This window comes from Aspergillus neoniger (assembly GCF_003184625.1).
Source record: "Aspergillus neoniger CBS 115656 unplaced genomic scaffold BO87scaffold_34, whole genome shotgun sequence".
Classification (NCBI taxonomy): Eukaryota; Fungi; Ascomycota; class Eurotiomycetes; order Eurotiales; family Aspergillaceae; genus Aspergillus; species Aspergillus neoniger.
The window spans coordinates 194,526-221,392 of record NW_020291162.1 but is presented as its reverse complement, the minus strand read 5'-3'; the positions used below and the strand labels follow the sequence as shown (position 1 = coordinate 221,392).

The window sequence follows — 26,867 nt, the reverse complement described above, 5'->3', positions numbered from 1 at the left end:
TTGACCTCACTGAATCCCTTTATCTTCAATAGATTCTTGCGGGTAGCACCGTGAACAGACTGAGCAGGTTAACAGCGAGGCTCGCTTTAAACATCAAATAATAGACCGGACAATACATACAGCAACAGTATAGTATCCGTTTGTCTTTAGCTTCGTGATATCCGCTACTCCGATACCTTGAACATACTATCAGTATACAGATATGAGAGGAAGCGGGTAGTGAGGGGTATATATACCATGGGCTTGGATTGTGTCGATATCAACGATGAAGACCTGTCATTGAGACAATGTTAATACAATGTTAGGAGATATTTAGACCATGCAGCAAGCGTCATTGCTCATAGGAAATGATGAAGAACGGGGTTAGAGGAATGGCTACATCATCATTGAACTCGTCGCTTGTGTCTGAGCCGGGCATGATTGTCACTTAATTCGATTGATATGGGGAGACGTGGAGGTTGGACAGAGATGAGAGATAGATATAGAGCTGATTGAATGTCAATTGCAGCCGCGAGCATGCAGTTGACCATGAAGGCAGCTGGTATGAGGAGTAGACTAGTCCAGCGTCACGGGGTCTGCTCGTGACAGAAGAGCAATGCTAAGCCCACCATACAATTGAGTGATGGCTATATTTCAATTCTCTACGAGCAGGGTGGTGACAGCATGAAAAGGCGACGTTTTTCACACCCAATTATTCGGTTAGCTGTACCCTGTAAGCTACTGATACGACAACATGAAAAGGCGACGTTTTTCACACCCAATTATTCGGTTAGCTGTACCCTGTAAGCTACTGATACGACAACATGAAGGCTTTATCCAACCCAGCTCTCAATACTGCAATGGTCCACTTTTAAATCTGAGATAATGCTTCTTTTTGATTTTGTCTTTGTTTGTTTTGCTTCCCATTTGACGAATATCTGGAGGATATAGTACGAAAAGATGAGGAGGTAACCACCGCGCCAGGTACCTGTAGACCATTCACTATCTTCATCACACACAATCCCATCCGTATCAACTTGAAGCCTCTTCCCATGCATATCAACGCGCTTGCTTCGGTCCACCAATGTCACTGCTGCGCTCACTTCAACTTTCACCTCGCCTGGCCTCGTCTCCCTCTTTTCTTTGCCGCACCTAAATTTTGGAAATGAAAAAGATACCCGAGGAGATCAATAGACGCCAACCATAAGACCCTGAGCCGTGTATAGGATCCAAGCAATAAAGGAACCTAAGACTTCGTGAAACTTTTGTTCGTCGTATACATAATAGGAATAGAAACCGGTCGGTGCCGAGAAGTGGAACAGGAGGGGCGCAATATATGCAAAGGAAGAAACCATGGGAATAATGAAAAAATGAGACCGATATCGGCAAACCCTATTACAAAAAAGAAAGAATGGAAAATAGACTCCCAGAAATTGGGATCAATCAGTCATTAAATTCGTCCTCTATGCGACAGCGGTAGTAGGAGCCGCAGCAGCAACGGGAGCAGCCTCCGCGCTGACCTCGGCAGCGGCGGCGGCAGGGGCAGCAGGAGCAGCAGCGGCGTCAACGGGCTGCTGAGCGACGGCCTCGTTGTTGGGGCAGTCGCGGGAGATGTGTCCGGCCTGGGAGCACTTGTAGCAGACCTTGCCGGCGGAGCTCAGGGGACCGCCGTTGGGGGCAGTGCAGTCGCGGGAGATGTGACCCTATAAGATTCCGGTCAGCCTCAATGTCCGTATCGCATCAGGTATAAAAGGAACACCTACCAGCTTGCCGCAGGCGTAGCACTTCATAGCCTGAGCCTGGCAATCACGGGCGAAGTGGTTGGGGCCACCGCACTTGTAGCAAGTAGCAGCACGGGGGTATCCGTATCCACCACGGAAACCGCTGTTGAATCCGCCGCGGGGAGCAGGAGCCCGGGGAGCACCGGAAGCAGGAGCGGGGCAGTTGCGCTAGGAGAAGGTCAACGGTTTTGCCCGGCGAACAAGAAGTTAGGAGCGACGAGAAGACGTACGGCAAGGTGACCGGGCTGGCTGCAGTTGTAGCAGCGGCCGTTGGCACCGTTAAGGCGCAACGTAGGACAATCGGCCTGAACGTGGCCCAGTCCCTGGCAGTTGTAGCATTGCTTGGCTGGATCGGAGATATATCAGCATTCCGGTGCGTTCCAACCACGAGGGCCGAAAACCTTACTCTCAGTCGTACGAGGACGCGGGCAGCTGCTGGACTCATGGCCTGTCGATTGATCGATCAGAGATCTCGTTCGAGCGACGTGACACACAGAAAGGACCTACCAGGCTGCTTGCCTGTTGGACAACGTAATTGAATCAGCAAATGATGCACAATGAATAAGCTGCCAATGAACAGGGTCTACTCACAGTTGTAGCAGAGACGCTCAGAGGAAGAGCAGACCTCTACGTCAGCCCGTTAGCAAATTCCAGCATGGGCCAAGGCGTTTCCTTCCCAAAGCAACTACTAACCAGCGTAGTGGCCAATGTTGCCACACTTGTAGCAGGCACGACGAGACAACAACATTTTGTCGGTAATGATTGAGCTATAGAAGAGGAAGTCACTCGGTCAGCGCTTCTGGTCCATGCTTGTTAAGATCCCGCGGCTGGAAGAGCCATTCGCATCGGCATAGCAAGTGGGCGTCATAGAACACAATTCGTCGGCGGCGCAACTAGACGGAAATCATATATTCCATGCGCTCAGCTGCCGCGGACGAAGTGTAAGCGACTGGTTCCTCCACTGCCGAGTTCATAATGGAGGTTTGTCTTCCATGGAAGTAGGATGCGGACAAAAAATCGGCCGAAGAATGGGTGGAAGGAAATGAAGTCGCGAAACGGCCACGGGAACGTATTGAAGTCACGAGGAACATCTGACAGCACTCACTCTTCCTAAATCCAACAACAGATCTTCTAATCTCCTTGTCAATAGGACTGTTCGGATTGTCAGCTTGAGAACCTTGGAGGAGGAATAGCAGCACTTCCGACAGCCCACTCTTGAGACTCGAAAAAGTGGGCTGACAAAGCCAAAAGCGACACCGAATGGGGAATAACGATAGGGAAAAAAAGACAGAAAAAAAAAAAAAGAAAAAAAAAAGAAAAAGGCACACAAACCCAGCACTGAACACACTCCAAACTAGACCTCACAGCAACACCAATCCCTCCGAACCACGAGAGACGAATAAGCAAAAAAAAGATAGCTCTTGAACAAGATTTCTCCTGACACACAAAGACGGATGAGTAGAAAAGGATTTCGAATGCAACAACTTAAGCGATGAAGCTAAGCAAGGAAACGGAAAGAAACCAGTGTCGCAGGGTTTCTTTTTCCGTACGGTAACAAGAAAGATACCGGTTCGAATCGAAATTTACCATGGGTCCCGGTTGTTCCCGTATCGCGTAAGGTGGTTGATTCGCTATTCTATTGGTTGTGAGCTCTCGCGTGCGCACGGCCTGAGGCACACGTTCCGGTTATGACTTGTATGGTCTTGATTACTGGGGATTGGCGGTACATGTTCGAAACCGTCCGTCTGGCAGTTGTCATTCTCGATGACATGCAGCTTTGTGGCGTGGTCTCTCGAGTCCGGTGCACTTTTCTTTTTTTTGCTCCTGGAGCAGACACGTCCGAAGTTGGGGTTGGACTATTGCGAGACGGCCCAGTCTAGACCTGGCTTTGCGAAGACCGAGCTAGAATCATGTAGATATAGTCGATCTGTTGGAAGTATACGAGGAAGCCAGATCGGCGAGCTGTATGGCCAGTGTAAGTTCCAGCGGTAGTGAAATCTATGACCGCACCTAAGCTGGCTGGTACTACTAATCAAGGCCCCCGGCGTGCAAATCATGGATGCTCTCAAGCTTTCCTTGTCACCCTCCCAAGGTTCGCCCACGGGCTTTCCTACGGTACGCCTCGATCGCGTCGTACAGAAGAGTATTTGGGACGTGAGCTATCAACATATTTGGCTTCAAAAATGTAACCCAGCCTATACACAGCGGGCGGTTGATTTATGCATTATTAGTAGTTCCATACAAGCTGTCCTAACTCCCGCAATATGATGATTCCATTTACTCTTCCTTCTCAACCACAGCCGGAGCCTTGAGCTCACGACCCTTGAGGAATTCCAGCCCTTCTCCACCCTGTAACTCAAAGTCAGTCTGGGTTCTCGTACGCATGTGATAAAGCAATGAATTTCATCGATGCAAATACGGAAACACTTACGTAGCTGATCAGAGGCGAGACTTCCACGCCAACAGCCTCGCCTTCAGTGACAACGACACCACCGGCCTTCTCGATCCAGCGCTGGCCCTGCTTCATGATGTCGGCCTTGCTGGTGTCGGGGTCATCCTCACCAGTGCCGCGGGCGTTCTTGAGGGGCGAGAACTCGTCCTCACGACGCACCTCAATGCTGGCGAACTTCTCCAGAGGGGTCATGGGGAAAACGTCAAACACGAACTGCTCGAGCTTGATGCCGTTGGGCTTCTCGGGCTTGAAGGCCTCGCCGGTCTCGGGCCTGATGCAAGGGATCTTCTTGCGGGCAACGTGGTGAGGCAGCTTGTGAGACCAGCTCTCAATGGATTCGAAGAAACGGAAGGAGTAGTAGTGGTTGACAATGTTGGCGGCACGGAACTTCAGGACATCGGGCTGCTTGGGGTCCTTGGCCTCGGCCGTCTCCTGGTCAATCTCAGAGTATTCGACGACGTCGGGCTTGCCGTTTCTCTGGAGGATCAGACCGACCGACTCGGTAGCGTTGCGCTTACGGACAACCTTCGTAGCGATGTCGACGTCCTTGGAGGCAGCAAAGCCGATGAAGACAGGGTCGGCAACCTTGACCAGGCAGTTGTCGACGCAGTAGGTGTGAATGTGCTGGATTCCACGCTTGCGCATGTCCTCCCTGACTCCGGAAGTCAAGAGGGCAAGGTAGATACCACCGTTGCCATCAGGAGCAACAGCCGCCTAAAACACAGGGTCAGAGGGGGGTTGGGGTAGGAATGTGAATGCTTGAAACGCACCTTAGACTTGCTCTCCATCAGAATCTTGCCCTCGTTAGAGATGCAAGGCAAGACGCCCTGCTCGAAGATAACCACATTGCTCTTGTCGAGGCCGAAGTAGTTGTGCTGCTGGAAAAACTCCTCTGTGGGTTTACGGGTAGGTCCGCTGGTCATGACATACCAAGGGATGACGGCATCCTTGCCGGAAGACTTCTTCGCCAGGAGCTGGAGCTTAGCAATACGCTCGGCCTGGATCTGGAAGAGAGATTTGTGGCTGGGGAGACCGATGTCAAAGCAACCCTTGGGGGCGGAGCTACCCAGACGGGTGCCCTGTCCACCAGCCATCAACACCACAGCGACCTTGTTGCCAGCAACCAACTGCAGACCCTCATCGTACCACTTCTGAATATCCTTGGGGTCCGAATCCAGGATCGATGCGGTAGCCACTTCGGGGAGGGGTTCGAGGGAGACGGGGCCTTGCTCGGCCTTGGGAGGGTTCAGAGCCTTCTCGGCCAACTCGTTGATGCGGACGGGGTCGAAGTTGTTCAACTGGTGGAAAAGCTGGGTCTTCTCGGCGGGCTTCAGCTCGTCAACGAAGGCAAAGACCTGTCCTTGCCCGGCATCGGTGTACTTCTTCTTCAGCTGCTCGAATTCCTCGGGGGAGGGCTCACGGAGAGCGGGCTCGGACTGGCCATGGATAAGGTTGGAAACGGTTTCTTTGATCGCAGCAGCGGCCATGATTGCAGATGATGGATTAAAATAGATGGGATATGATAATATGATGGGGAGGAGGGAGAAGAGGATGGGATGGAGTCTGAAGGGAGAATACTAGAGGGGTATAGAGGGGAAAAGAAGATGGAAAGAGAGCAAGGGAGGAGGGGTGTACAGGGTGTGAAAGCGCGGGGGATCTGTCCGTCAAGAATAAATATAACTAGTTAACTCAACATGCTACGTAGTCATGCTGCAGCGCAATATTATTGACCGCCTGGATCCCTGAGAGTTTCAATTGATTATTTTTAGACGGACTAGCGACTGCCGCAGATACATTATTATGACTTATGAGGGGCCACTATTCCCTCACGCCCATGAATTGCTCGATCGCAGCCCTCCATCCAGCTTGTTGCAGCCAATCGTCTCTTCAGCTGTTGGAGGGGCCGGCGGGGCTCGCCGTGGACCCGGTTTCAGGCTTTCAGGCTTTCAAGCTCACCGACTGGCGCCAGTTCAGATCTGCTCGTCCACCTGACCCCTGAAGAGGTTCCTGGATCGGGTCTGACTAAGAGGATGAGAAAAAGAAGGGGGGAAAACCAAGATGGGACCTAATCTACTAAACTATGTATGGAGTAGTTTAAAGTGCATGGTAAAACACACACTTTCGCTTTACAGAATGATATACCTATTAAGGTTGTATTCACACATCCGTCATTCTTCATGACGGTATCTTTGAAAATGGCATTATCATATGGTTAATTTACATTATTTTACCCCAAAGCATCAACGACGTCGCCTTTCCCGGTATCTATCGTCATCTCGGCGATCCCGTCGCCGCTCACCGTCGTTATGTCGACGGTCTCGGTCCCCGTAGGAATCTCGCCGTGGTGGACTCCGGCTGTAGGATCGATCTCGGTACCGATTACGATATGAGTCCCGCCGAGGACTCCGACTGACTCGCCTTTCCCGTTGTGGCTTCCGCGGTGGGCTTCGACTGTAGGACCGCTCGTCCCGATTAGATCTCGCCTTGGGTGCATTCTTATCGAAGACCATGTGATAATCATCGTCTCGTTGACGAGTGTTCTCTGTTGCTCGGTACTGGCGCTTCTTTTCGAGGCCAGCGACACCACCAAATCCACCCCGCTGGCCGCTGCGCTTGGTGATCGTAGCATTGCGCCAGCTCTCGGACAATTTAGATACCTATTTTTGTCATCACTGTTAGTCCATGTTGGATAAAGGTGCGCGGATAATAGACTAACACTCTGAGAGAAATCAACGTGGATACGGTGGTCATCGATCAAGACACCCTGCATCTTGAAGTATGCCTGTTCGCAATCCTTCTGGTTCTCAAACTCGATGAAAGCGTATTGTAGACTGTCACCCGTACGCTTGTCGCGGATGACCTCACATGACAGAATGGGTCCGAAGCGACTGAAGATCAGGTTGAGGTCCTCATCTAGTAAATGTGTGAGTTCAGAGCGTGACCAAGGCGCGATTTAGGATGCATACCTTGAGTGACTGGATTCAACTTGCAGACGAACAAGACGTTCTCTGGCGGCTTGACCTCGGCGAAGGGAAGATCGCCAACCATTTCCAGCGTCAACGCCTGTGCCCTTGCTTCGCGCTCCCGTCGCAGCCTCTCCATTGACTCCTCGTCCATGTCGTCATCCAAGTCTTCATCATCGGCGATTCTCACCGTAGCCAGCTGTGCCTTGGACGGCACCGGGCTCTCCGGTGGCTCCACCAAGCCTTCGGGGTCTTCAAAAGGATCATCCAGGATGACGGTATGACGAATACGTATGTCTTTGAGTGGCCGGCCGCGATCATCAATAAAGGCCTCGTTGACTTTCTCCAGGACGTCAAATCCCTCCACCACTTTCCCGAAGATCACCGCCTTGCCGTCCAGGTAATCAAGATTGTCTCCAAGAGTGATGATGAATTGGCTGGCGGCGATGCGCAGATCAGGGTCGTTGGGGGACGGTACGGTGGCCATGCTCACAGTGCCGCGTTCGTCATGCTTCAACTTGGGCGGGAGCTGGAGGGGAAATGTCCGCTGGGAAGGGCCCTGCAGCAAGCCCCATATCGACGATCCACCATCGCTTTCTGAGGAGTCGGGCCCAATCGGATCGCCAGTCTGGAAGGTGAAATTCTTTTGAACGCTGTGGACGGGCGAGAAATTATAATATTTAACTTTGCATAGCTTCAAAAAGCTAAAGCGGAAAACCACAGACAGCTTAGTTCCTGTTCAGCCACTCGATTTGTACGCGCGCAAGAAAAAGCACCGCAGCAAAACAGAAATCGAAGAAATAGGGGAGTGCTCACTTTTCGCACGCTTTGGGCGAGTCATCGACCAGCAGGTCGATGACAATGTCACCGAGGGAAGTTTCCAGCAGGACACTCATGGCAAATACCCGGCCGCTGCGGGCGATGCTGCGAGGATCGACGATGCGTTAGACAGGAAGAGGAAAATGAGGGACAAGGACAGGATAAGGTCCCGGAAGAAGATGAGGCGCTAATAGGCCCGAACGATCAAGGGTTGGGATAGTCAGGGAAAGAGAGAGAGAAGGTAGGGTACGTGAGTGAATACACCGAATGATGCAAAAGGACCAGGATGGATGCCGAGGAGAAGCGAAGCTCTGCTCTACGGGGCGGCAGGAAGACGCGAGTCTGTTTTAGTTAAGTTTTGGCGGGCCAACGGGTTCAGCATCGACTCTTCGCCTTGACTGGCGCAACAAATGTCACGAATCATGCGCACTCAAGTCCCTGCTGCCCAGTTAGATAATTCTTATTCTTATTCTTCGTTATTATTTGTTTCATTAGTCCCATTCTATTAATTTTATTTTATTTTATATTATTTTATTTTTTTTTTTTTCTAAATCCTGGTCTAGTCGTCGATCAGCTACCAGCTACTTTTGTACTTTGTACCCAAAGTACAACTAGTCTCTCTAGTCTACTTACAACTACGCTAGACATTATCTACTAAACAGCTGCTAGATATCTCTCACTCATGATCAATTGATCAATCAATCACCACCTCAATGCAACTAAATCATCCAACTGTCGATCAACCAAACCCCGGCCAGGTTGGTACTAAACTACTTATGGTCTGGCTCTGGCCAACGGGGTAGACTATATCCTGGTCTAACGACAGAATGACAGCAAGATGACGGGCTCACGGACCCTGAAGCATCGTGCGCTGCTTCGATCATTCTCGGCGCCTTTCGGGGTGTTCCCAGTTCCCACTGTCGGATGGTCGAACCGGCGCTTCCTCCTCCCGTGTAACCGCCGTCTTTCTCAACTGAGCGGCATGACTTCCGGAGAACCCTGTTGGACGAGAGCAATTAAGGCAAGAAATAGTTTTACACTAGGCTTGGGCCGAGATCCAGCAGGCACTGTTTGTTGCTGTGACGGAGCTGTTGCCGTTGGCTCCATGCCACAAGTTACCGGCTGTGCAGGCCGTCGGTTCTACGGAGCACAAAGCAGAGAGCTTTGGAAGTAAAGGGAACCAAAGGGGGCAAAAATGCACGAAAATTCGGACTGAACATGCTCAACCAAGAATCAACAGGTACACCACGGGGAATTGACCCGGCTCAGCAATAGAAAGAGAAGAGATGCAATTAACGGATATCTGATGCTTTGGGATGTCCCGTTCACTGCCCCGAATCCCATCTGCTTCGCGAGTTTCACTACAGGGGCGTTGGAAAAAACGGGCGGTCTCTTGCAGCTAGATCCAACAATCGCTCCATCGTTCGATCAATGACTCGGTGCAGCTATGCCAGCAATCCTCTGCTATCTACTAGAGACACGTGGTGTACTTTATCTAACCCGGAGCCCCTTTACAATAAGGATCGACTCAGGGCGCCGTTAGGGAACGAGGAAATGAAATGGGATTCATGATCTCCCAAGGGGTCCCCTATTCGGTGGCTGGTCCTATTGCTAATGGCAGAGGAGTTGACCCAACCACTATGTGATAGTGAGGTGAAAGAAGTAAAGTGGCTATTCCACCTTTCAGCTTACGGCTAGGACTTTGTTCTCGTCATTTTCCTTTTTCTTCACTTTTAACTTTCTTTTTTCTCAGTTCTTAATTTTGTCCCTCTGCCCTTTCAAGCTGCCCCTAATCTCTCCGCGTTAACCTCTCGTTTATCTGTATCTATCCCACGTTCTTTGTTTTTCTCAGCTCATTTCGTTGGCTACTGATCTTGAAACATAAGATTCCGGGTCTTATCTCTGTGTGATCTGCCTTGATCGCCAACCAAAGACACACTAACCATTTTAGCTCCGTTCGCTGATCTTGTAGTTTCCGTGATATTCATTACTTTGCAACTACCTTACAACTGACAGGTGGAAACCGTTCCGATCTGGGCCAATCGTTGTTTAATAAACTGGTGGGTTTGAGCGCCAGCAGATGCTGACACTTTGACAGCCCCTGCCAGGCAGTGAGGATATGTACCAGACCCCGTGCCCCTGAACCTCATGCATACTAAGATCTCCCATGCCCCACAGCCCTTGTCAGGCCTCGTCGGGTTCAGGAAGTACCTCGCCATTCTCTTATTCGCCAGAGAGCACTTCCCTTTATTCCTTTTTTCTTTTCTGCTTTTTCTCAATGAGGCCAGACTTTCCCTTTTATTGTTCGGGTCTCCATGGCAAAACCTGGAATCCAGAAGCCATGCATACTAGTGCAGATCCAGTCCCAGCCCGGTGACCGGGACACAGTTTTAAAGACGTTCCATTATATATCAGGGCTATTCTCTGGTCCAGTCTTGGCTGCTAAGCCACATTGTGATGCTTTACTGGAAACGAAATGATCCAATCGAGCCCAGAGGGTGCTGTGATTTCTTGTAATGAGATAATGAGAATTCTAGGAAACCAAGCTTTCCGAGAAAATGGGGCGATCTCATTGGAGCACGTCCGTTTGCACTGCAAGCTCAAGCTCGGTCATGTATCCGCCTTCTCCTTACCTTGACAAGGAACCCCAATATCTAAAGTGTCTCGTGGCTAGACAGTCATTCGATCCGATTCGAGACGGATGCTGTATGCCAAAAGTACTGACTATTTTAGACGTGCAGGTCATTTATAAAAAAGGGAAGAAGAAGAACGAGGGTTGTTTGATACCGGCGGCTGCAGCCAATAGCATTATCTTATGTCGACCATTGTCCTATCATTGGCAAACATGCACACGTTCATTGCTCCCGCAACCCCCCGTCAGTAGGGTAGGTAGGTGGGCGCATCTGAGAGGGTTCCTGCAAACGTAGCCGGCGGCTGTCTGCTCCGCGACCGCTTATTCCTGATGCCGACTTGGCCTGTCACTTTGGACGCCGTTTCTTCTATGAGAGCAGCATGTCATCATCCAAACACTGGAGTGGCGGAAACAGAAGCACCAGTGGATGGCCCATTGGGAGGTGATTGGATGAAACAGCTCAGAGATCTCAGGCCTTCCCAACTAGGCTTGATAGGTCTCGCGGTAATGACTATCAAATCAGGTCACTTGGTGCAACGTTACTTTTGTGAAACAGAACCTCTAAAACGCCGGGGTATTTTGGCCTGCCTGGTCTACTATCAGCATGCCTTGAGGGTCCTCCAACTCACAAATTCTGATTTTCTTTCTTGAATAAGAATGCAACACGGAAAATTGCATGTTACTCCCCTGGTACAACCAGAGCAAGAACAGTTAAAGTATCAAACTAGAAACCCACCTCGAATCAGGACGTGACGTTAATTCCCCTTGGAACTGGGGAAATGCTCCAGGTGAGGTGATGATCGGTCTGAAAATGTATCCCCAAGGCTAGAAGCCAACAGCAGTGGCCTTTCTCCACGCAGAAAATAAAATGGAAATTAAAACAATTGAACCTAAAAGGAAAAGGGCCAGGTCTTCTTCTAGCAGCAAGACTACGCACCACTGACACATGGACTTAAATCTGGCCTTGCTTCCGGCTAAAACCCCCCCTCATCCCTCCCGGTTTCTTTCTGAATATTTGATGGTAGACGGAACATGCTGGTCCCTATCATCCCTGATCTACCGACATTTTTATGCTCGCAGCAAACCTTTGAGAAGTCTTTTCACTCCTTAGTCTTGTCTTGACTACATGTGAGTCTTGCAATAGAGAAACCATGTTTTCCTCCGCACTGAATGATCAAGCTGTGATGGCTCAATCTTACTACTCTTCCGTGGACGAGGCCGGCTTCTGTCCACAGTCCAAGCGAGACGCCTTGTCAATAGCACACTCCGTACGGAGTGAATCTCATCATGACATGGTGGATAGAAGCTCTGCTTGTGTGAGCCCTAGCAGCGAGCTAGATAGCAAGAGCCGGAACTCCACCAGGCGTCGGATACAAGTGGCAGTAAGTTACTTATCTAAAGCTGAGATGTGATTGCAGAAGGGAGAGACACTGATCATCACCAGTGTAACCGATGTCGGAAAAGAAAGATCAAATGTAGTGGCGACAGTGGCAATGGACATGGTTGCTCTAACTGCATCAATGCCGGAAACAAGAATTGTCAATTCTTGAGGGTATGTACTGTGTCTCCATCCGAGACCTCAGCTCTAGAGACAATTAGCTGATTAGCCATAGGTAAATTCGGAAATGATGCAGCCGAGAGCCAGCGAATGGTCCCAGATCTCAGGAGCTACTACGATGTCTCCGTCTCCAAGATCCGGTCTGTATGTACCGACGACCTCACCCAATCCTCGCATGGCCCCTTTTCCGCGGGCCTCTAGTTATGATCTCGGATCAGCCGATCCTCATAGTGCATACCATCGACATCCCTTTGGGGTGGACCACGGGTTGCCCTACTCAGATGAGGCTTCAGTGTATTCATCTCCGTCGTCTGGGTACATCCTGCCGAGTGCTCCACCGAACATTTTCATGGATCACTGCGGACAGACATGGAACCCGAAGTTGTGGAATCAGAGTGTTCCTGTTGGCAGGAGCCCCAGTGGACCAGTATATCCAGACAGCGATGCCGAGGCCGCCCTGAGTCAATCGGCGTTTTACATTCCTCACTCGACGGAAGGCCCACCAATCGTCCCAACGATGAGCTTTCCTACCGCAGAAGGGCAAGGGACGGACCGAACGCTTCCCAATCCCAGTCGGAACCAAGCTCAGATGGGGATGAACACCTTCACGACAACTGAAGAGACACTCTACGGGATACCATACGGGTACCGGACCAGCAACAGCTGGGCGCACAAGAGCGCCATGTTAAACCATGGCCGCATGCAGAGCCCAAGCGAGGCTTACAGAAGCGGTGCTATCAACCGAAGTAGATCGGCACAAGATATGATGTTTGGTTACTTGCCGTCGAATGGCAGCTCATCACCTTTAGTCGCTGCTGGTTCGTTTGCTTCTGCGTTGGATGACGCGGTTGAGACGAGCGACGGGCTTCGCGCGAGCCCCAGCGACAGCCACCAACCATCGCGGACGTTCTCGCATGACCACCTTTCCGACTACGGCTCCGATACTTATGTGTATAGTAGTAGCGAAAGGCGCGACAAAAACCACTCGCACACCGATGGGGCAGGATCGATGTTGATGAGCGGGCTCACGTACACGCGCCCAGTGCCGGGACATCCTAGTCCTCCGCCGTTGGTTCACAGCCCAGCGTTTCGAGCAGCCACCGAGATACACCACCACACCGCCATGCCGTCGCTGAACAGTTCGAGCGAGTACTAGGGACTGAAGTGTCCATGCGTCCCGATGAACGTCCAGGGTAATTTACAAGCTATCTATAGACCGTTAAGCGCCTTGGCAGCGCCGATCCCCAGTTGGCCACCAACAAGGGCCCTAATCCTACAAACAGCGACATCGGCAAACAGCACCATTTTCAAAGCCGAGTGCTTTGATTTTGTGGCCTTTTTACATATTTCCACTCAGTGAGAGAGAAAAACAAATAACTCGAATGTTACACTACTAATCTTAGGGTCGGTTGGCTCTGTGTTTTGGTTTGTTTCTGCCCCTTATTTTTGTGTTCTTTTTCAGCCGGGTGCTATTGATTACCTTGTCAGCCTGACAAGATCCCCAGGGTGGGCTGGCTGGTTATTCTTTGTTCGCAGGTGGCTCGTTGGGTTTGATAACCTATTGCTTAATTAATTGTCTTGAATTGTTTCATTATTTGTTGGGCCACGGAAAAGAGGGGGCGCCGTTGTCACTGCTACTATTGCTGTTGTTGTCATAATACTTTTACTATGTTTTGATTACCCCATCCATTATTCCTGTTTTGTTTTACACTTTTACTCTTACGTTGACTGGTCTTTGTTAATGCTGCCTGGCAGCCTAATGGTTACACCCGCGTGACCTTAATATGGGAGGGAGAGAGTGGAGAGAAGAGGGGAATGTATGAAAATAATAAGGATAGCATTTACTTATTTGCATACATACTATTGATCTATACTTTTAGACATGCTGTGAATAGCTGTAGACACTCTTGAAAAAATCATCTACAGTATCCCTATCTCTTCAATTGACCTCTACCTAGCCCCAACTCACACCACTTATCCTCCAATCCCAACCCAACCACTGAACAGAGAACCCAGCTCCAGCTCCAGCCCATGAGTATGACCATCTCACTCAACTAAACTAAACTAAACCAAACTACTTACTTACCTGCTTAACTTAACCCTCCCCAACCCACCCTAACCTCCCAAGTGAAACCCCAATCCCCAACTCCCCACATCCACATAACATCCACATCCCCGCCAAGCCGTTACCCCAAGTATAGTACCAGACTATAATAATATAATACTACCTACCTACCTACCTACAGTAGTTACAATATAGTACAAACTAATAATAAACTTCTTACACAAATTCTAAATTAAATTATACTACTCCAACCATGTAACCCCCAAACCACACCACTGGTCTCCCGGTCTCCCGGGTCCAGCTTCCGCTCGGGTGGTAAGTAGTAAGTAGTAGTATGATGTGTTATGTGTACCGTGTCTATGGGGTGATGTTGGGTAGGACAACGAACGGGACAAAGAAAGAGATGGTTACTACGTAAGTACTTACTTACCAGGCTATCCGGGGGAGGGGGGCAAATGAATACTACCTTAATCTTTTTAGGTTTTGGATGGATGGAGGTTAGGTATGTCTTAGTTATCTTACTGTGGTGGTTGATAGTGGGCTTAGAGGGTAGTATGTGTATGTGGGGAATCTCACTACACTACTGGTAGTATCTGATAGGATAGGGAAGTTTAATCTGATGATGGTGGTGGTGGTGGTGGTGGTGGTGGTGGTGGCTGGCGATATGGGCGCGTGGGGATAGAAAGAAGGATTGTTGGATGGCGTAAGTTGGGAGGAGGGTGTAGTAGGCCGGATCGGATTCCTGGATTGGGATTGCCTGTCTTCGTCTTTGTCTTCTGGGATCTGGGAGGTAAATGGTAAATGGGCATGTTGTTTCCGGACGGAAGATCGACCGGGGGCAGGGGAGATTATCAGCACAGACATAGGTACGTAGTGTACTGTAGGTACTAATCTAGTGGTTATCGGGCTGGAAGGGAAAGTCATAAGGGTAATAACATAAAAGGGATATATTTAATTTTAATGGATATCCATCCCGAATATCCCCGGTACGCGCGCGCGAAAGAAGTAAAAGAAGAAAAAAGGACCAATCCACACTCATCGCCTAGGCGTCTTGTCTGGTCTTGTCTTGGGAATATGCGGGAAAGTGAAAAATGGTTTTTTTAGAAAATCTTCCCTGATCTTTTTTTCATTCTTCATAAGAGGGAGGGGGAATCGTGATATGATAGAGGGAAAAAGAAAAGAGGAAAACGAGAAAAAAAAAGGCAACACAGGCGGGTTATGCGGTGCCCGCCCCAATACGGTAAGTAGAATAGAGGGAGAGTTAAAAAGAAACCATGAAACGAGTTTGATGATAACGCCCTCATTCACATACACACACGACAACCACACACACCAACCCAGTGTTCCCTTCCTTTTTTTCCTTTTCCCCCTTCATATCCAGCAGGGAATAAGTAAAAAAAAAATTGTAACAATTTTTCCTTTCTTCATTTTTCACTTCAGGCCCGGGTCCGCGTGTCGACGATCGTCTTCTTCTCCATCTTCTAATTCTTCGTCGTCGTCCGAGTAGTAAGGTATCCGATGATCCGAAAGTGAATTCGAATCCTGCAACGACCCCCCTCTCTCTCAACCGCACGGAATTCCATCGTGACGATCCGCTTAGTCCTTGTTCTTCTTGGGGCCCTTGGTCTTGGCGGTACCGCGGAACTTCTTGGAGCGGTTCTTCCGTTGCTTGCCTGTAGGGGTTGTGAGTATTGTTTCGGCGGGAATAGATTTTGATGGTATAAGTGGGTGTAAACATACGCTGCTGTCTGCTGGGCTTCTCGACCTTGCTGCCAGCACCGATACGGACCAGACGGTAGAGGGGCTCGAACTTCTTCAGGGCCTCCTGGGAGTCGTAGATGAGAGCGAAGCCAGTGCTCTTACCACCACCGTACTGCGTACGGAAACCGAAGACGGAGACCTGGTCCTTGTTGGACTTGTACAGGTCGGCGAGCTTGTCGCGGAGCTCGTCCTTGGAGACGTTGGCGCGGTTGGGGTGGAGGACATCCCTGTTGGAAAGAAAAATCAATCATCAGCATGCCGTTATTCCCTTGCTGGTTTGTCCCAAATCCATGTTGTCTGTCTAATATGTCCGAATTTCAATATTCGATATTGGAGCACACACACACAAAATATATAACGTAGTATATACTCTGTGTGCTCAAAAATCGAACATTTCCATCCGGACATATTTCCTCCTCTTATTCCTCCTCTTGTTGTATCCGTCCGTATTCTCTCTGCATTTCCTCCTTCCAATCCTTCCAGCTCATGGTGAAGGGAGCTTACACGACCATCTGCTTGCGAGCAAGCAGGGGGTTGCGGATGAACTTGCGAGTCCGCAGGGTAACGGGAGCGTCGGCCATGGTTGCAGGTGCAGTTGACAGCGAGAATCTGCGTGCGACAGGGAGAAGCTGAAGGGCAGAAACGGGGGGGCGCGGGTTGTCGAAGTCGCTGTCAGTCGTTGGCGGGCTCGAGATGCGCTCGATTCAATTTTGGCAGAGTTTCGTTGTGCATCGCCTGTGGGCTCGGCTAGGCTACACTAGCCGGATGGGGTTAGAATATTACCCTTTGTGGGTGTATCCTTAGTAATACATACCTTACCAGAAACAGTTAGAACCATCAACTAAATACAAAGTAGTTATGCTAGGGTAGCGCATTGCTTACTAACCTATCCAATCCACTAAGATAACCACTTATCAGTATCTACTATATCACTTTTTATCTCAACTACAGCGACTCACTCCAATTGCACATCCAAAATGTCCCTCTCCCTCCTCACAGCCCAATACTTCCAACAACTCGATCCCCACCTCCTCACCTTCCCCGAAGACAACCACCTCCTCCACCCCACCACCCAAGAAACCATCTACACCACTCTCTTCTCCGAATCCCACGCCGCAAATGAACAACCCCTCCCCCCACCCGCCTACCGCACGCGCGTGCTCAAACGCCTCATCACAAAACTAGAATCCCTACTCTCCAACCCCGAGGAGGATGTACGCTGATCCTGATTCCATTATCCCTTGAGTATGCTTTACACTGCATACCCTACCCACACCCCCATCCTACAACTTTATCTAACCCACAATCCCCATATAATAGGAAATCAACGAATCCCTCCTCGAAGAATACAGCACGCTCCTCACCCTCCCCAAGCCCTCATCAATCGAACAAGCCCAACAACTCACATACATAACCTACACCGCGCCACCAGAAGAAGACGACCATAACTCTTCCCCATCCTTATCGGAGACTACTGAGAGACGAACAATCCTCACCTCCGAATCCCGCTCCGCAATCATAACAGCCGGTACAACCGGCCACCGAACATGGGAAGCCGCATTGCATCTGGCCACGTACCTCTCCTCCACGGCAGCAGGAAAGGCGCACATCGCCGGGAAGAAGGTGCTGGAGCTCGGCGCCGGGACGGGCATGGTGTCGATGTTCTGTGCGAGGTATTTGCAGCCGGAGGTGGTGGTGGCGACGGATCGGGAGTTGGGGTTGATGAAGCAGATTAGGGATTGTGCGGGACGGAATGGGTTAGTTGAGGAGGGAAATGATGGTGGGGTGTTTAAGGGGTGGATTTGGGAGTGGGGGAGGGAGCTGTCTAGGGGGAGTGGTGAGGGTGATGATGATGATGATGATGATGATGATGATGACGAACTGCAGCAGGTGGGAAATGGTGAGAAGGTAGAGTTTGATGTTGCGTTGGGTGCGGATTTGGTACGTTCTCTTCTTTTCTTTCCCTTCCCTATTTTTCCCTTTGCTTTGTGGTCTGTGGTTTGTACTTTGTGGTCTGTATACAATGGATGAACAACGTACAACTTTGGCCCGAAGCACTGGGTGCAATCGCCTAATCAGGAGCGAATTTCCCGAGCACTATCCATTCCTCTGGCTATGGTAACTAGCTAGCTACCTCTACACCGGATGAGATGGTATGCATCATGTCGTGTCGTGTTGTGTTATATCAAGTGCTGTTGTGTCGCGTTGCACTACATACACACCTACCTACCTCTTCACCTCCTCCATCCCAAAAACGAGAAAAAACTGACGGGTAGGTACCTCAAAACCAGATCTACGACATCGACCTCGTCCCCCTCCTGGTACAGACCGTCAAATCCCTCTTTGAGAAATACGCCGTCAAGGAATTTCTCATCGCCGCGACATTACGCAATGAGCGGACTTTTGGCGCGTTTTTGGATGCTTGTGGTGTGTTTATTTTCCCCTTCCCTTCTTCTTTCTTTCTTTCTTTCTTTCTTTCTTTCTTTATTAATACCCTGGTATGGGTTTGTGTGTGTGGAACTGATTGACTAACTGACTGTGTTTGTAATGAGCAGAAGAGAGTGCGTTGAAGGTGGAACGGGTGCCGTTTGAGTCGCCCGCGGAGGAGCATCAGAAGGGGTTTTTCCATTCGACGGTTATTCCGATTAGGACGTATAGGATTACTGCCTGATTCTATTTCGGTTGTAAGAGGGGTTGTGTATAGGTGTATGTTTTAGACATTAGAAAAGAGTGACGATATAGATACTGAGTGTATACTCTATAGATCATAGGCATTTATTTGTATAATTCCATTAGAGAAGGTACTAACTGCCTTCCCGTCTAATGATAGTAATATAAATATTTTCTGTATGTGTATGCAATATAGACATCGCTCATGGGTATCATAATATATCCAAGGAACGCCCTCTCCCCTTCAAGACAGGAATGAGTGAATAAAAGAGTAAGTAATGAACCACATAGGGAATTTGTGCATACACCCCAATAGTGTATGCTGAAACCACGCTCATCAACACTATAAGGTAGTAACTGAATAGAATGACAGCACCGTGATCAACAAGATACTCTCGACATTAAAACAATATACCAGTGGTGGTTCACTGGCAGTCGGCAAGACTCTCCCGGAGTAGCCCCTCGTCCACTTGCTCTGCATGTACCGATACAGGCACTCGTGATCGCGACGGAGGCCGGAACCCCAGGATCGGTCCCTTCTGGTTTACTCCCGGGTATCGGAAGCGCAAAGGAGGGGCCAGCTGAGGCCGATGGTGTCGGCTCTTCCTGGAGGTGGAGCCGGCGGATGAGGGCCTCCGGCTGGGTGTGTTGGAAGCAGGAGCGGAAGCTGTGGCAGATGTCTCGGCGTTGGGTTCGTTGGACGAGGTGGGCGCCGTGCCCCAGTGTCCGCGGACCCAGCCGCCCACGCGTCGGCCCAAGGAGAATTTGCGGGATGAGGTGGTGGTGTCTTCGGTGTCGTTCTCAACCGGAGTTTGACTGCGACTGCCGGCCACTGAGGCAAGGAGTGTTTGCGGGCTTTGGTCGGTTATCATCGCCAGCTCGCTGCCCGCTGTGACGATGCTGGGAGAAATGACGGGAGGCGTGGGGAACAGGTCGGCTCTGGAGGACATGATCCGGCGGGGAATGCGGACCGGGACAGCACTGGAGTGGAGGTCGCTCAGTCGCGAGGGACGACGGCTGGGCGTGTGGATGTCCATACCAGCCACGGAAAAGAGACTTTCATGGGAGGCGCTGCGGCGGGGGCCGCGATAGGGCGTGGAGAACATGCCCTCCTGAACGGCAGGAGAGGCAGCCCGCTCGGATTCGGGATAGTTTGTCGATCGCCCATCTTCCCTCTCCTCCGGAATGACGGACTGCATCGGGCCTCTGCCCGCGTATTCGGCGCTGCTGCGACGCTGGAAATAGTCATGAACCAGTTCGTCGTCAATGCCCGGTATTGGCACTCCATCGCCATCCAGCGAGCGATATGCCGCATCGATCTGCGCCTTTTTGAACCGACCGTTTCGCAGCGGCGAAGAGAAGACCGTGCTGTCAGGGCTTGTCGGTTGGGAGGAATCGAACCCGCGGTCTACCCGGTCAAAGATGGATGACGGCTGGTATGCCGACTGTGGGGAGCTAGCCATCGATTCCGTCGCAGGCGACTGCACAGACCAACGGTGAGGAACCGTCGGAGGAATGGAGACGGAGGTTTGCGAAAGGATTGTGGATGCGGAGGAAGTCGAAGGTTTGGAGCGGTGGTTTGGTCTGAGAGGGAGGGGTGTTCCTGCAGCCGAGTGTAGCACCGTCGCACTGCCAAGGGAGCGTCTCTTCTTGTTGCGACGAAAGAGTGACCCCCGCTCCTTCTTGATGGCCGGTGAGTGATAGTGGTGATGGATGTGGAATTCCTGCGACACCCGACGCGACTCCTTCGACTCCAGTTCCTGACTGAGGGTCGTGGACGGCCGGATCTCCTGGTCTTCGGGCCCCAACGGCTGGTGCGACAGAACCTGATCCCGCAGATTCTCGACTTCTTGGTTGGAGCTTTCTAGCATCTCCCGCAACTCCATGATCCCCATCTGTAGGTTGGCATTGTCTTGTAGGATATCTCGGACGAAGCGGGAGACCACCGTTGCGCCGCCGCGATTGCGACCCAACTCCTGGGCCGCTGCGGCGCCCTTCAGTCGACCAGCGGCGCCATCAAGCTCCCGTTCCACGGTCCGCCGCCGTTCCATACGTTGAACCAGCTCCGCATGTCGGTCCCGTTCCTCGCGGGCTTCCTTCTCGATGCGATCCACCTGATCGTGCAGGTCCCGCAAGGTACATTCAGCTTGGCGCCATCGCTGGACGGCCGACTTGGAGTCCTCCTGTGCGGACTGCAGGCTCTCCTGCAGCTTGGATTGTTCCGCTTCCATTTGCGCCAGTTGCGCTTCGAGATCGGCGGCGCGAGCCGCCGAGTGCGTAAGTTTGCGCAGCTCCGCCTCGGTGCTCTCGAGGCGGGTTTCTAGCGACTTGGAGTGGGAGTCAGACTCGGCAACGGCCTTGTTGAGGCCATCGAGCTGTTCTAGCAGACCGCGATTCTCTTCAATGATGCGAGCATTCTCAGCTTGGACTTCCCGCTTTTCGCGTTCCAAGTTCTCAATGCTGACGAGTAACCGATGGCGGTCCTCTTCCGCCTCGGCCATGTAGGATTCATGACGGTGGAGTAGAGCCTGGAGAGCAAAGGTTAGCGATGATGAGCTGCTAGTGGCTGCCGCCATGGCAGCTTTATCTGGAAAAACAGTCATGACGGACAAAAACGCAATGGGAGAGTACTGGGGACGACGCCAGCATGGAGGATGATGGTGATGATGGCGGCGAGGAAGCCACGAAGGCATCTCCCGATCGACTGCAATCTATTGCATTCATCTTCGCGAGCCCGAGCGATGATCAAATTCCAATGGTGGGCACCGATCCATCCAAAAAAGGTAACAAAAATGTGCGGGTAGACAAGAAGTATGTGCAGCCCGAGAGAAGTATGTGGGTGGGCGGGTATACAGGAGAGAGAGTATAAGGATATAGATAGATAGATAGATAGATATAGATATAAGAGGGGCGTCACGCAACACGATGAAACGGTTAAATAAAAGCCAATGGGCAGACATGCAGAAACGAGAAACCAAGGCAAGGCAAGATCCCTGGCCGGTCATCCTTATACAGCAGGGAAGTAAGAGGCCGGTTGTACGACTAGAACACCCCCGCGGCCGGGAAAACCAGGGTGACGTCGGCGAACCATCCAACGAGCGAAGTTTAAAATGCAAAATGAATAATGTAATTAATCCACCGATGGAAAAGCACGGGGAGAAGGAAAGCGTAAGAGACGAAGAAAGTAAGAGAAAAAAAAAAAAAAAAAAAAAGTAGACTAACTAACGTACCTGGCCCAGCCTCGCGGCAGTTGCCAAATCCTTTTCGAGCCCCTCCAAGGCGACATGATTATGAAGCAAGAATGCGCAGTCATCGCGGCCACAGCAGCAACGGGGAGAAGCAGAAGAGGAACTGGTGGCCGCGTGGGAGGGAATGCAGGGCAAATGATTAGCGGCTGGTGGATCGGAATCCATGGCTGGGAGGGAAAGTAGCAGCGGCAGTAGCAGCAGGATTCTTCGGAACAGGTGGAGGAAGTTGAAGCAAAAGGTGAGTTGGCACCCCTACTAGTCGGAGCGATGAGCTGGACTGGAGACGCCAGTTCATCGAGAGACCGGAGAGGCAGTCAGTGAGAGATAGAGGAGAAGTGTGAGAGATTAATTTTAGGCGCTGAAGTGGAGATGGTGTCTTTGCTTCAGACACAAACCAGTCACTAACTTAGTTAACTAATTATGATTTAGGGGGAAAAGGAGGAAAAGAATCCGAGGCAAGAAACTAAGGGCCCTGTCGGGCCTAGGAAGAATGCAGAGACCGAATCCTGCAGGTCCAATGGCCGATATGCACGACCGGGGGGAAGAATTGGATTGAATTGATGGGATGGAATGAGTTTCACTGGAAGAAGAAGTAAAGCGTAAATAATGCATTTCGCCCAGTCGATGATGTCGAACAGTACACAAAAAGATGTAATCAAGGCGGCCAGCTAATTTAGGGCAGCTGATTGGCTCGATCGGGGAAAAGTTACCCACGGCAGCGAAGTTTATCGGTACTGCCATTACGGACATTACAGACATACAACACACTGTCATACGTACTTAGTTTCCATCTACAACAATCATCTACTATGAGTATCAACATATGGGAGATATTGGAGAATTTCTCTCGACACTCACATGAAGATAAAAATAACTCATTTCTGAATAATGCACTGACAACTGTTTGTTCCTTTTCCCCGATCTGATCCGGAACAGACTCCACTCTCCGATGAAAATGATACGCAGCAAGCAAAGCAAGCAAGGCAAACCAGGGAGGCTGGTCGGTGCCTGATGGATGCAGCATCCCGTGCCAGCTGGTCCTGTCTCCATCCACTGCTCCATCCGGTCGCCCAATTCCATCCTCTCCTGGCTCGTTTCATCATCAGCACCAGCATCAGCATCAGCCTCATCTTCTTCTTCATCGGAAAGCCCAGAGAGTGGACCGGTGTGCATTTGCATATTCCGCTATTCCCTACACTGTCTGCTGTCGTATGTACTACTACCTACAGCGCCCTTTTTTCTCTTCTCTCCCTCGGAAGGGAGAGAAAGGAAAGAGGCATAGCCATCCCCCCCCAAAGAACTCAACCCCCTGCTGCAATCAATCCATCATGAGATGCAGGTACACAGTCTTTCCACATGTAATCAAACCGTTCACATAAAATACTCCCGAGACTACCCAGATCGCCCGCTCAAAGTAGAAAGTCATTACGCACATTAATAAACGCCCCGGCGCCGCCCTCCTCGCTAATCTCGTTCACCAGCACTTCGGTCTGTTGGTAAAGTCGCTCCAGCGCGGCCGATGAGGATTTACCCAGCGACACTGCTTTCCATTAGTAACTGTACTGTTATCAGTAGATTTACAATTAACATACCGAGAATGGCCGAGTTCAACTCTTCCGCCACGGCAATTCGTCCCGCAGGGTCCAGGTAGTGGCCATGCACTGACCGTCGCGCGTCTTGGTAGGCCACTAGGGAAAAGATGTCGTCCAGCATCTTCCGATCCCCACCCCGCTCCTCTGGTGGATAGTCCAGGAACAATTGCTGCCCGTACTGCACCGCCTCCGTGAGTAGCTCGTTCGATCGCGCTGTGCTCTCCGTTTCTTCCATGTCCATGCCGTCCGCCTCGTAACCATCGCCTTCCTGTAGCTGCTCGTCCAACTCCATCTCCTGGTCAAACACTGCGCTGCTGTCCGACAGCCCATTCGACGACTTGCCGCGCTTCGACGGCGACGGCGACGACTCGTTGCACCGACGCATCATCTCCAGGAATTTGCGGCATCGTAGCTTGAAGTGGATCTGCGGGTAGGTCTGCAATACGTTCGCGTAGTAGGCATTAGTATACTTGAGTGCCTTGTCGATATCGCCTTCCAAGATAGCCGCGCGGATCTCTGTCGTCAATCAGTACAGGGAAACAACAACTACAAGAGTTTAGACAGTCATACTCTGCCGGTTGATGGCTTCGACATCTTCCTCCACCTCGTACTTCTTCAACGGTGCCTGTCGACCATTCTCCAACGCCGTCGACTCTGCCGCTACCTCTTCGGCAAACGCTCGGGCGGTCTCGACATAGCCGTCATGAGCAAGAAACTGCGCCACCAACTCCTGCAGCAGGCCCGATTCATCCAACGGGGGTTGCAGATTGGCCGTGCTGGTCAGAGCAATCTCCGAATGGATCAACGACTTTTCTTTCTGTCCGGAACTATTAGCTACATTACAACTCAAACAAGAATAGTGCGTGGGTTGGCTTGCCTTGACCATGTCATCGATATCAAACATGAAGGGCTGCTGCCCAAAGTTCACTACCAAGTGGACGGGCGGTTGCTTCTTCATGCCCACCGACGGGTAGACCTTTAGGTTTCGTAGTTCCCGGAATGCATTTCCTGGTCGTGGTTAGCTGAGGTAATACTCTCGAAATTGTGAGGCAGCCAGCATGGAGGTACCTAAGAACACGCCATTCTTGGTGAAGAAAGCACATCCCGTGGAGAAATTCACACCACATCCCACAGTGTCATTAGCCCCAAACGTCGGACCGTACTGTCGTCCCTGCCCCTGACTTTCTCCGAAGAAGGACTTCCCATCATCGCCATGGTAAGCCCATGATTCCTGTTCCCATCCGGGCAGTCGTTCTACCGAGGCTTTCTTGCTCGAGAATCCGATTCCGATCATGCTATGTTCCCAGTCAGCAACCTGATGAACAATACGGGTATAGAGTGGCCTCCGCGTACCCCTCTTTGGGTTTGGATAAGATGGTGATCTCAAAGTAGTAGATCCCGCACTGCGGGGGCATGGGATTATCTGCCCGAACGGCAGCAGCCTCATGTTCATGCTTGTTAACCGGACCAGTGTATCGGACTTCCAACCCTCCATTTCCAAGCTCCAGGCCGGTGAATTTATCGTCGTCGCTCCATCGGGAGGGGAGGGGTAGCAGATGGTCGTCGTCGCTGGGGGGTTCTCTTTCGATGATATCATAGGTCATGCCCCGATGGGAGGGTGCAATCCGGGGCAAGCTAGCCTGGCTGGAGGAAGTGGAGAGGTTATTCGAGGTGGAGGAGGGAATGGCGCCATCGCGCTGGGCTGCATGCTTTGCCCGACGGGCGGCATCGAGACGGGAGACATAGCGGGAGTTTTGGAGATATGAGGGGGTGAAGGAGGGTGTGGCCGAGTCGGTGAATGCACCCGGATTGTGATAGCAAGGGTCAAAGCGGGCGAGGTTGGCAAACTTCCGAGAGTAAGGAGGAAGCGAATCGCCGGGCGATGACCTCCATGAGGAGTTCATTTGCATCTCGGCATCCACGGCGGCGGATGGCCTCAGCAGGCGGGCTTCGGGAGAGAAAGGCGGCGGCGGGGGATACGAGGCGGTGGAGGTGGAGAGGGAGGGGGAGAAGGGCGAGAAAGGATGATTGCTAAAGGTGGGAGGGGAGAGAGCGGCGGTCCCCGACAGCACTGAAGCGTAAGAAGACCGACGGGGGATGGAGGAGATACTGGGGACGTTGGAGTAGTAGTCGTAAGTCGAAGGAGTGGAGGAGGTGGTGGTGGTGGTAGTAGCGGCAGTAGTGGAGGCAGTAGTAGTTGAGGTAGTGAGAGCAGCAGCTGCTCGTGGAGCTCCACCGGAAGGGGGAAACGATGCGTCAGTCATGGCTGCTGCTTCTGCTACTGCTGCTGCCGCCGCTGCCGGGTACTAACTTAACGCTTGCTCTGTTAGTTTACTTAGCCAGTACTTTCAAATAATGTCTTTCATTCGTACCATTTGTATCTGCACGGTGAATTGTGATGAATTTCTGTTCGCTCGTCCGTTTTTTCTTTTGTTTCTTGCTGATCAGCAGTTATACTCTGCAGCAGAACTTCCCTCGTTCTTTGTCGTTTTCCCCGTTGCTTGCGGGTCTGGCTTTGGCTCACTGTCTCGTGGAGTATTAGTTAGTTCTGGGGCACTTCCGTAACCGGGGAGCGTAAGTGGAGCAACATAACTCTCCCCCTAAAGGGCTGATCGATAGTAGTACGTAGTAGAAGACGAAAGAGAGAGAGAGAGAGAGATACATACATGAAGCCAACGATCAATCCAGAAACGCGCTTCGTGCTCACATCAACACAAGCAGAAATCCCAGCACAAAACCAAAGTGAAAACAAAAAGGAAAAACAAAAGAACGAAATCCTCAAAGACGGGGAAAAAAAGAGAAGGACCAGAACCGCGTGCAGTGAATGACCAAAAGGGCACACCTCGCGTGACCCAAGGAGAAAAGTGAGCAGTCAGTCTTTTAGTATGACAGACAGAAACATGACGGATGGCCTGACCCGAGCCATAGTTCATATTAAATTATTATTATTATCACTAATAGAACAATCCTATTAATACAAATGAGAAAGAAAACTGCGGGGAAGAAGGGCAAGACTTCGGCTTCTGTCTCCTTCTCCTCCTCCTCCTCCTCCTCCTCTTCTTCTTCCTTATGATCATGATCATCCATCCACAGAGAAAGCACAAAAAGACAGGATGTGTAGGCATACAACAAATCCCCGGGTATTATTTACTCTTAGTTTAGCTCCTTGTCAGAAATGAGGAGAAGGGGGGAAAGAATTCCCCTTCCCTCTCTCTCCCCGCGTTTCTTCCCCCCTGCCCTTGCATATATTCATTCATCATCCGTTGTGGTCCAAGAGGAATGACAACCTGCTGAGCAGTTACTTTATTTCCCGTTCCCTTTCTACCTATCCATGGGGCGGATTGTGG

At 51.0% G+C, this 26,867-nt stretch overlaps 6 protein-coding genes across 6 annotated transcripts; 2 read left to right on the top strand and 4 right to left on the bottom strand.

The window, feature by feature from the left end:
* Positions 1-3,923: 3,923 nt before the first annotated feature.
* On the bottom strand, positions 3,924-5,933 carry BO87DRAFT_462060 (UDP-N-acetylglucosamine diphosphorylase). Its single transcript, XM_025629142.1, has 3 exons — positions 4,983-5,933; positions 4,192-4,926; positions 3,924-4,109 (listed from the first exon to the last, which is right to left on the bottom strand). Exons 1-3 carry the CDS (start codon positions 5,697-5,699, stop codon positions 4,038-4,040), a joined length of 1,524 nt encoding a protein of 507 aa, XP_025476197.1. The 5' UTR covers positions 5,700-5,933; the 3' UTR covers positions 3,924-4,037.
* A 438-nt stretch (positions 5,934-6,371) lies between these two features.
* On the bottom strand, positions 6,372-8,283 carry BO87DRAFT_366470 (cyclophilin-like protein). The gene is made up of 4 exons (XM_025621839.1): positions 7,992-8,283; positions 7,179-7,879; positions 6,929-7,125; positions 6,372-6,869 (listed from the first exon to the last, which is right to left on the bottom strand). The coding sequence occupies exons 1-4, from the start codon at positions 8,069-8,071 to the stop codon at positions 6,453-6,455; spliced, it is 1,395 nt and encodes a 464-aa protein (XP_025476196.1). The 5' UTR covers positions 8,072-8,283; the 3' UTR covers positions 6,372-6,452.
* A 3,494-nt stretch (positions 8,284-11,777) lies between these two features.
* On the top strand, positions 11,778-13,340 carry BO87DRAFT_400187 (uncharacterized protein; the record flags this gene model as incomplete). The annotated part of the gene is made up of 3 exons (XM_025625502.1): positions 11,778-12,008; positions 12,071-12,178; positions 12,240-13,340. The coding sequence occupies 3 exons, from the start codon at positions 11,778-11,780 to the stop codon at positions 13,338-13,340; spliced, it is 1,440 nt and encodes a 479-aa protein (XP_025476195.1).
* A 2,172-nt stretch (positions 13,341-15,512) lies between these two features.
* BO87DRAFT_379617 (40S ribosomal protein eS24) lies at positions 15,513-16,653 on the bottom strand. Its single transcript, XM_025624082.1, has 3 exons — positions 16,515-16,653; positions 15,990-16,237; positions 15,513-15,922 (listed from the first exon to the last, which is right to left on the bottom strand). The coding sequence occupies exons 1-3, from the start codon at positions 16,589-16,591 to the stop codon at positions 15,846-15,848; spliced, it is 402 nt and encodes a 133-aa protein (XP_025476194.1). The 5' UTR covers positions 16,592-16,653; the 3' UTR covers positions 15,513-15,845.
* A 311-nt stretch (positions 16,654-16,964) lies between these two features.
* BO87DRAFT_462056 (protein-lysine N-methyltransferase) lies at positions 16,965-18,745 on the top strand. Its single transcript, XM_025629141.1, has 4 exons — positions 16,965-17,224; positions 17,331-17,951; positions 18,302-18,437; positions 18,566-18,745. Exons 1-4 carry the CDS (start codon positions 16,988-16,990, stop codon positions 18,679-18,681), a joined length of 1,110 nt encoding a protein of 369 aa, XP_025476193.1. The 5' UTR covers positions 16,965-16,987; the 3' UTR covers positions 18,682-18,745.
* Positions 18,746-19,105: 360 nt separating this feature from the next.
* Positions 19,106-25,784, bottom strand: BO87DRAFT_400183 (uncharacterized protein; the record flags this gene model as incomplete). The annotated part of the gene is made up of 8 exons (XM_025625501.1): positions 19,106-21,208; positions 21,911-22,074; positions 23,358-23,471; positions 23,521-24,036; positions 24,091-24,337; positions 24,398-24,528; positions 24,589-24,815; positions 24,874-25,784. The coding sequence occupies 8 exons, from the start codon at positions 25,782-25,784 to the stop codon at positions 19,106-19,108; spliced, it is 4,413 nt and encodes a 1,470-aa protein (XP_025476192.1).
* Between the last annotated feature and the right edge of the window lie 1,083 nt (positions 25,785-26,867).

Bases quoted from the DNA above. Each gene is read 5' to 3' on its own strand.
- BO87DRAFT_366470 (XM_025621839.1), bottom strand. From the start codon at position 8,071: ATGAGTGTCCTGCTGGAAACTTCCCTCGGTGACATTGTCATCGACCTG. The intron at 7,880-7,991 runs GTGAGCACTCCC...TTTCCGCTTTAG, and splicing joins TCGCCCAAAGCGTGCGAAAA to CTTTTTGAAGCTATGCAAAG. The intron at 7,126-7,178 runs GTATGCATCCTA...CACATTTACTAG, and splicing joins GTTGAATCCAGTCACTCAAG to ATGAGGACCTCAACCTGATC.
- BO87DRAFT_462060 (XM_025629142.1), bottom strand. From the start codon at position 5,699: ATGGCCGCTGCTGCGATCAAAGAAACCGTTTCCAACCTTATCCATGGC. The intron at 4,927-4,982 runs GTGCGTTTCAAG...CCTGTGTTTTAG, and splicing joins TGATGGAGAGCAAGTCTAAG to GCGGCTGTTGCTCCTGATGG. The intron at 4,110-4,191 runs GTAAGTGTTTCC...TTTGAGTTACAG, and splicing joins TCTCGCCTCTGATCAGCTAC to GGTGGAGAAGGGCTGGAATT.
- BO87DRAFT_379617 (XM_025624082.1), bottom strand. From the start codon at position 16,591: ATGGCCGACGCTCCCGTTACCCTGCGGACTCGCAAGTTCATCCGCAAC. The intron at 16,238-16,514 runs GTAAGCTCCCTT...TCTTTCCAACAG, and splicing joins GCTCGCAAGCAGATGGTCGT to GGATGTCCTCCACCCCAACC. The intron at 15,923-15,989 runs GTATGTTTACAC...CAACCCCTACAG, and splicing joins GAAGCCCAGCAGACAGCAGC to GCAAGCAACGGAAGAACCGC.
- BO87DRAFT_462056 (XM_025629141.1), top strand. From the start codon at position 16,988: ATGTCCCTCTCCCTCCTCACAGCCCAATACTTCCAACAACTCGATCCC. The intron at 17,225-17,330 runs GTACGCTGATCC...CCCATATAATAG, and splicing joins TCTCCAACCCCGAGGAGGAT to GAAATCAACGAATCCCTCCT. The intron at 17,952-18,301 runs GTACGTTCTCTT...CCTCAAAACCAG, and splicing joins TTGCGTTGGGTGCGGATTTG to ATCTACGACATCGACCTCGT.